Source organism: Heptranchias perlo, unplaced genomic scaffold (genome assembly GCF_035084215.1).
Source record: "Heptranchias perlo isolate sHepPer1 unplaced genomic scaffold, sHepPer1.hap1 HAP1_SCAFFOLD_60, whole genome shotgun sequence".
Lineage (NCBI taxonomy): Eukaryota > Metazoa > Chordata > Chondrichthyes > Hexanchiformes > Hexanchidae > Heptranchias > Heptranchias perlo.
Genome location: NW_027139623.1, coordinates 3,880,001 through 3,888,779, shown reverse-complemented (window position 1 = coordinate 3,888,779; position 8,779 = coordinate 3,880,001). Strand labels below are relative to the sequence as shown.

Sequence of the window (8,779 nt, the reverse complement as noted above, 5' to 3'; positions counted from 1 at the left end):
GAATGTGCAAAGTAAGTTTATTGAACACATTATGTAAACAACGAGCTGTTCATTGACACCAATAACCACAGAAATTTAAGGTTAAATTCATCAATCGTGTTTTGTTACTGGGACCACTCGATTAGATTTCCTCTAACACTCTGCTGCAGTCTCTCCCTGTGAATCCCAGCCTCTCCTCCCACTAGATTGAATCCTCTGTCTCCTCACCCGTTATTTCAATGTATCCGCTTTCGAAAACCACCTGCTCCTGACTCCACTCCAGCTCCGACATGTCCCTTTCTTTTTCTCCCTCCTAATCTCACTCACTGGCTCGGCCTCCAGCTGTCTCTTCCAATCCGTTCCGAAACTTCAAATTCACCGTCGCGTATCTTGTTCTTTCCGTTTTGTGCCGGCCCCTGTCGGCTCTCTTAACCCTGAGCAACAAACCAGCAGCACCGCCCCCTGTCCTCTCACCTTCCCGGCCATCAGTCACTTTCCATTCCATCTGGAGCCCAAATACGGATTTAACCCGTTGGATTGCCGTTCCGTAAAACCCCTTCTCCCTTCCCCACCGGCAACGTGCCCTCACTCAGCTCTTCCAGTGGATCCGGTGCTCTCTTTATTGACTTTTGTATTAATTTCTCAATTCGTTATTGATAATTGTGTTTAAAAACATTTCTCTGCCCGAAAGCGCAGCCCAGGTCAGCGAATCAGTTTCTACCGCAGCAACAAAGCTGGAAATTTCACCCCAGATCAATTCAAACTGCAGCTTTGGCTCCAGGTCTGATCAGTAATTTCTCAGATTCCGTTTCTCTCTCTTACAGTTAATTTGGTGGCGATTGTGATCCTGTCCCAAGGAAAGTGCGGACTCTCCAAATGTATCACTCGCTACCTGGTGGGAATGGCGGCGGCCGATCTCCTGGTCGTTATCACTGATGTCATAATGTGGCGCATTGTTGAGATTTATTTCCCAGTTTCATTCTTGACCATTACCCCCGTGTGCCGTCTCATTGTCATCCTGAGTTTTGCAGTCACGGTGGCCTCTGTCTGGTTTACAGTGGTTTTCACTTTTGATCGATTTGTGGCCATTTGTTGTCAGAAGCTGAAAACAAAATATTGCACCGAGAAAACGGCGGCTGTTGTTATCGGGGTGGTGAGTGCGCTGAGCTGTTTACTAAACATTCCCTGGTACTTTATAACTGACCCGGAATATATAATGGACAATGTACCCCGGGGTTGTGTCTGGAAACCGATTATTTTCACTTCACCCGCATGGGCAGCGTTTGAGTTCTTTTATCTTGTTTTGATGCCTTGTCTCCCATTCATTCTGATTTTACTGTTCAATGTTCTCACCGCCACGCACATTTTAGCGGCCAATAGAGTCCGCAGGGGACTCCGGGGCCGCAGCAAAGGAGAGAATCACAAGGATCCAGAGATGGAGAACCGAAGGAAATCCATCATTTTACTCTTCAGTATATCAGGCAGTTTTATATTGTTATGGAGCACACTCGTTTTTTTCATTATCTCTACGCGTATAACAAACATTCAGTACTATACGGTCAGTGACATTGAGTCAGCCGGATTCATGCTTCAACTTCTCAGTTCCTGCACCAACACGTGTATTTATGCTGTGACCCAGACTAAATTCAGAGAGAAGCTGAAGAACGGGGTAAAATACCCACTGAATCTAATTGTTACATTAGTTAAATCATAGAAATCTCTCAAGACTTTTCATCCGAAATTAAATAAAATGTCAATTAGAGTAGATTTTCCGGTTTGGCGGTGGGGTAAGATTTTACCATCCATTGACATCAATGACTTCATGAAAGTAACTGATATCAATCCAATACTTTAAATAAATTTGGAAATACCAGACAGGAATTATATTTTACCCAACAAAAGCTGTGTTGTGAAATGATACAAGATGTAATTATGACGTGAAATTGGTTGCTGCCATTAGTCTGGAAATAATATGATTTCAATATTAAATGTTTAATCCTGAAATGAATAAAATCAAATGCTCCTTTTCGGTTGATGATTATTTCCCATCACACACACTGCCCGGTGGGATGGACTGAGGGTGAGCTGTCAGGGTCAGACAGCGTCCTGTTCATTGGGACATTTGTTTTGACCAGAACAGAATAATAATGGACCAACACCCGGACCGTTACTAACTGGTAAAATATTAATGTAATTTCAAACTCCAGTGGGGAGTTCCGAAGATCGTTTCCTCTCTGAGCTGCTGTGCAGCAATGTTTACTCACTGCAGGGAGTTTAATGGGACATGAGGCTGGGCCTGGTTACACAGATCTATAAGGAAACCTCCTGATACATTTCTGAGACGATCAGGGGCCGGGAGATTTCGCAAGGTCAGAGCAGGCCAAGGGTAAGCTCTCCTGCTCCTCCTTGCCCCACGAAATATATGTTAAAAAACAAACTTCTCAGTGTTCTGGACCACTCAATGCCCATCGAAAGGGCGGCTCCTCCTCCCATTTGTGCCCAGCATTAAATGGTGTCCTGTGTACGTCATAACACTCTGATTTACATATTACACGTGGTCTGACCGGAATCAGGTGAGTGTTGCTCTGGCCCCTTTTCACAGGACCCTACCCATGGTGGCGGAGACAGGACCGACAGTATTAAACGGGCGGGACGTGACCTGACATCATTTACTAGTCTCATCCACCTCATTTCCGCCAGGCGGGGATGATTAAAATCGGCCACACCTTTCCTGACCTACGCCCTAGTATTACTCTTGGAAGCCCAAAAGCTCGTCCGTTTTCTCAAACTGCATCGGTTCACAACACGTGGAGGGAAATTTTGACCATCGCTGGGGGCTGAGCTGGTCGAGCGGATCACCCGCTCCTTATAGTACCGGCCCGATTTTAATTTCTGCTCCGTCAGTTTACCGCCCAAGCAGTGAAGGTGAAATTACCCCTCCATCTCTGACCCCAAGGTTCGACAGGTGTGTGAAAGACATCAGACAGTGTTTGCCAAACACTAACATGAATGTGGGCGAATGGATCCGTGTATTCGGGTAAAAGGTGACAACCTCTCTCCACAGAGACCAGGACCTCTATACCGTGGAGTCGAAGAGGTTTCACCCCCAACAGCTCGATAACACAGGACACTGTACACTACGGGCAGTTCCCCGGGACATACACCAAGACAGATATCAACTGCTGCTGGTAGACCATCATTTCCGTTAAGGTGCCCCCATGGTCCGCCCGAAACCGGCTGGTCTTCCAGCTGAAGGAGCTGTCCACGACCGAGTACTGCCGACTGGTACACTCCAAGGTCCAGGAGTACGTGCTGTGGGATGCAGTGAAGCGAGGTGCGGTCTGCGTAAAGGCTCTATGGGGAAAGGCCACCGTGTAAGGCCATTTCACCTTGTATTGTGAAGCATGTATTAGACGATATGTACTGTGTGTTGAATTGTAATAATGGAACCGTAGTTTATACGATCTGTATTGTATTGTTTTGAATTGTAACTGTGATATTAACATTGAACTGTGTGTATCCATCAATTTTATGAAATAAATATATTTTGAATTTTTTTTAAAAGATCGAGTCTCACCGTGTCTATTGTTATTGAACAGTGAAGAGTGGAAATAAAGCCGGACAGTAAAAATGTGGGGAGTTAAACAAAGACCATTTATTGCAGGCACCAGGTGAGAAATTGGATTAATTTCAGGCCCCACTGCTTCCTTTGTTGGTCCATTCCATACATCTGCATTAAAGAAGTTGTTCAAACATTCTGCTCATCCAATGCCCCAGGTAGAGAAGACTAATAGTGGCATTATGTAAGTTTGGACAATTCTGTTTTTATTTGCAATTTTTTCCCTTTTTTTCTACATTTCTATTTTAATTTAAATCTTCCAGATTTGGCATTTTTCAACAAATTCCACAAACCCTGTGCGCAGTGAGTGCTGACTCGGGGCAATTTGATTGACAGCTCTCACCTCAGCCCCCTCCCACTCCTCTTGGATAGACTCCTCACATCACGTGACACGCGGCAGCGTCACTCAACGTTGCGCGCTGACGTCAAGCCGCGTACGTGCGCTGCGGCCAGGGAAGCCGCGCATGCGTCGCGCGGGTCCTGTGCCACGTTCCCTTAGCAACAGGCCGGCGCCGGGAGGATGACGGCGGGCGGGCGGTGCTGTGGGCGGGGGCGAGGCCGACAGAGGGAGGGCCCGCACCCGGGAGTGGCCTGAGAGGGGAGGGGGGGGTGACGGGGGGAGTTACTCGGGGCCTCCTGCGGGCCCCGTGAATCTCCACTCTGTCAGCGGCCGGTGTCGAGCTGGGCTCGGGGGGGAGTCACTCTCCCGCCTCCCCGTCAAACGGGCCGTGGGTCGGAGCCCAAAAGTGAGCGAGAATCAAACAGCACAGAGAGAGGCCGCTCGGCCCATCGCGCCAGTGCCGGCTCTGTGAAAGAGGCCGCTCGGCCCATCGCGCCTGTGCCGGCCCTGTGAAAGAGGCCGCTCGGCCCATCGCGCCAGTGCCGGCTCTGTGAAAGAGGCCGCTCGGCCCATCGCGCCTGTGCCGGCCCTGTGAAAGAGGCCGCTCGGCCCATCGCGCCAGTGCCGGCTCTGTGAAAGAGGCCGCTCCGCCCATCCCGCCTGTGCCGGCTCTGTGAAAGAGGCCGCTCGGCCCATCGCGCCTATGCCGGCTCTGTAAAAGAGGCCGCTCGGCCCATCGCTCCTGTGCCGGCCCTGTGAAAGAGGCCGCTCGGCCCATCGCGCCTGTGCCGGCTCTGTGAGAGAGCGATCCCATTAGTCCCACTCCCCCCTGCTCTTTCCCCACAGTCCCGGAAATTTCCGCCCTTCAAGGATTGACCCGATTCCCTTTTGAAAGTTATTATTGAATCTGCTCCCACCGCCCTTTCAGGCAGTGAATTCCAGATCAGAACAACTCGCTGCCGAAAAACATTCTCCTCATCTCCCTCTGGCTCTTTTCCCAATTCCCTTCAATCTGTGTCCTCTGGTTACCGACCCTCCCGCCTGTGGCAACAGTTTCTCCCCATCGACTCCATCAAAACCCCTCCTCATTTTCAACCACTCCATTAAATCTCCCCTTAACCGTCTCTGCTCGAAGGAGAACAATCCCAGCTTCTCCAGTCTCTCCCGGGAACTGAAGTCCCTCATCCCCGGTACCATTCTGGTAAATCTCCCCTGAACCTTCTCTGCTCCAAAGAGAGTAATCCCAGCTTCTCTATTCTCTCCACATAATTATTATTATTTATTAAGTGGGTTGTGCTGGGTATCTGGAAGCTGTAATTCGGTGAGTAGAAAGCAGTGGGAGGATAAGTCTGCAGATTGATTTTGGGAGATGGTGAAGACGGTGATCGTGGATTCAGACAAGGGAGGGAGGTGGTCTTTGAGACCGTCCGTGTTCTGTTGTAAGATCTCACTGTGTGTCTTGTTCCAGCCGTTCCCGTTTGTACCTGTGACCTGACTGGCGAAGTCTGCGAACTCGACTGCTGCTGTGACCCTGACTGTTCCTCCGCGGACATCAGTGTCTTCTCCACCTGTCTGCCGGGCAGTGAACCGTAAGTTTCTGTTTGTGTGTTACTACATTGGCTCCCGATCAGACAAAGGCTCGATTTTGAGACACTCATCCTCGTATTCAAATCCCTCCATGGTCCTCGCCCCCTCCCTATCTCTGTAACCTCCTCCAACCGAATTAATCTCCACCGACAACCCCATGTCACTCCAACCGATCATGGATTCTACCCCACCCATTTATCTCCGCCCACAGCCCATGTACACTCGACGCACAATCATTGCTGGGACACTCAGTCTTGTTATACACACAGTCAGTGCTGGGACACTCAGTCCTGTTATAAACATTGTCAGTGCTGGGACACTCAGTCCTGTTATACACACAGTCATTGCTGGGACACTCAGTCCTGTTATACACACGGTCAATGCTGGGACACTCATGTCTGTTATACACACAGTCAATGCTGGGACACTCAGTCCTGTTATACACACAGTCAGTGCTGGGACACTCTGTCCTGTTATACACATTGTCAGTGCTGGGACACTCATGTCTGTTATACACACAGTCATTGCTGGGACACTCAGTCCTGTTATACACACAGTCAGTGCTGGGACACTCTGTCCTGTTATACACATTGTCAGTGCTGGGACACTCATGTCTGTTATACACACAGTCAGTGCTGGGACACTCAGTTCTGTTATACACATTGTCAATGCTGGGACACTCATGTCTGTTATACACACAGTCAGTGCTGGGACACTCAGTCCTGTTATACACACAGTCAGTGCTGGGACAATCAGTCCTGTTATACAGTCAGGGCTGGGCCATTCAGTCCTGTTATACACACACTCAGCGCTGAAACACGCAGTCCTGTTATACACAGTCATATAAATAAATAACTGGAAAAAAAGAATGAAATCTCCAGGACCTGATGGTTCCCACCTCACGGTATTAAAGGAAACGGGTGGGGAAATTGCAGATGCATTAGTCATAATTTCCCATAGCTCTCTAGACTGAGGAATTGTGCTTTTGGATATGAAATTTGAAAATGTCACTCCGTTATTTAAGAAAGGAGGGAGGGAGAAACCAAGAAAATATAGACCTGTCAGTTTAAAGTCAGTTGTTGGGAAATTACTGAAATCTATCATCAGAAACAAAATGAGCTGTTCAAAGAGAGTGAAGATGGATTGTGAAGGGCAGCTCATGTCTGAGTAATCTAGTTGAACGTTTTGAGCTCTCTAACAAGGTGGACAGGGGATTGAATATGGATGTTGTCTATATGGACTTCCAGAAAGCATTTGATAAGGTTCAGCACAAGAGATGAATGAATAAAAGTGCACAAAATTGAAAGTTGCTTTGTGACTTGGGTTGGAATTGGTTGGGTGGTCGGAGAAGAGAGTAGGAATAAAGGGAATGTTCTTTGATTGGCGAATTTTAAAAATCGTATCCCCAGGGATCTGTACTCAGCTTTTCACCATATTTATCAATAACTTGGATGAAGGAATAAAGAGTTGTAGATCCAAGTTTCCAGGTGACACTAAGTTAGGAGGCACAGTAAGTGGTGCAGATGGGAGCAGGAAGTTACAAAGAGACAGTTTAAGTGAATGAACAAACTGTGGCAGATGGAGTTCAATGTGGGGAAGTGTGAGATCATTCACTTTGGATGCAAAAAGGAAACATTGGAGTATTTTCTTAAAGTGAGAGACTGGGAACGGTGCAGAAGCAAAGGGATTTGGGTGTCCATGTACACAAATCACTAAAAGCTCGGGCACAGATAAAAAATCACAGACTAATGGAATGTTGGCCTTTATCTCGAGGACTGGAATACAAAGGGGAGGAAGTGATGCTTCGGAACAAGAGGGCATAAGCTTAAATTTAGAGCTAGGGCATCTAGCATTGAAATCAGGAATCTCTTTTTCACTCAAGGGTAGTGGAAATCTGCTCAGGCTGATTGAAGTGGACCCTGTGATATAATAGAATTTTCTGTCCTGTCAGACTTGGACATCTTGTAGATCCATCTTTTAAAAAGGTGGAGGAACTCAGTTCAAAGATGGATTCCACTCACTTCATCATAAGTCCTCAAACTGCTTGTCTTATCATCGAGCTATCAAGGACTAGAAAAACTGTGTTTAAAAGAAAGCTGATTTATTTGACATTTGTACAGAATTCTAATACTGCAGTCCAGTGAAATGGATTATTAACATCAGAAACAGCCCCCAACTGCCAGAATGAACACGGTTTATTCCTGAATGCGATTAACAGCAGTGATAACAGCAGAATCCAACCAATGCAGTCACATGTGAACTCGCTGGTGTATTAGTAGGCTGGTTGACAGAGTGAATCCCTTCCCACACACGGAGCAGGTGAACGGCCTCTCCCCAGTGTGAATACGTTGGTGTCTCAGTAGATCACTTGTTCTTTTAAAGCTCTTCTCACAGTCAGAACATTGAAAGGGTCTCTTATCAGTGTGAACATGTTGATGTTCACTGAGGTAGGATGACCGAGTGAATCCCTTCCCACACACAGAGCAGGTGAACGGCCTCTCCCCACTGTGAATATATTGGTGTGTCAGCAGGTTGGATGACTGACTGAATCTCTTCCCACACTCAGTGCAGGTGAACGGCCTCTCCCCAGTCTGAGTACGTTGGTGTGTCAGTAGATCCTTTTTTCTTTTAAAGCTCTTCTCACAGTCAGAACATTTAAAAGGTCTCTTATCAGTGTGAACAAGTTGATGTGTCAGAAGGCTGGATGAATGAGTGAATCCCTTCCCACACACGGAGCAGGTAAACGGCCTCTCCCCAGTGTGAACTCGCTGGTGTATCAGTAGGCTGGATGACAGAGTGAATCCCTTCCCACACATGGAGCAGGTGAACGGCCTTTCCCCAGTGTGAGTGCGTTGGTGTTTCAGCAGATCACTTTTTCTTTTAAAGCTCTTCTCACAGTCAGAACATTTGAAAAGTCTCTTATCAGTGTGAACAAGCTGATGTTCAATAAGGCTGGATGACTGAGTGAATCCCTTCCCACACACGGAGCAGGTGAACGGCCTCTCCCCAGTGTGAATTCGCTGGTGTGTCAGCAGGTTGGATGACTGAGTGAATCCCTTCCCGCACTCATTGCAGGTGAACGGCCTCTCCCCAGTGTGAGTGCGTTGGAGTTTCAGCAGCTCATTTCTGCTTTTTAAACTCTTGTCACAGTGAAAATATTTGATAGGTCTCTTATCAGTGTGAACAAGTTGATGTTCAATGAGGCTGGACGAGAGAGTGAATCTCATCCCACACATGGAGCAGGTGAATGGTCT

General features: G+C 47.6%; 1 protein-coding gene across 1 annotated transcript in view; it reads right to left on the bottom strand.

The window, feature by feature from the left end:
* Window positions 1–7,730: 7,730 nt before the first annotated feature.
* Window positions 7,731–8,779, bottom strand: part of LOC137316793 (zinc finger protein 850-like) — a 512,000-nt gene continuing 510,951 nt past the window's right edge. The window contains exons 6-8 of the mRNA XM_067980634.1: window positions 8,736–8,779; window positions 8,232–8,651; window positions 7,731–7,895 (exon numbers count right to left, since the gene is read on the bottom strand). The exon at window positions 8,736–8,779 is cut by the window's right edge and continues 82 nt beyond it. Coding sequence (XP_067836735.1) covers window positions 7,775–7,895; window positions 8,232–8,651; window positions 8,736–8,779 — 585 coding nt within the window. The 3' untranslated portion in view covers window positions 7,731–7,774. The remainder of the gene's footprint in view (window positions 7,896–8,231; window positions 8,652–8,735) is intronic.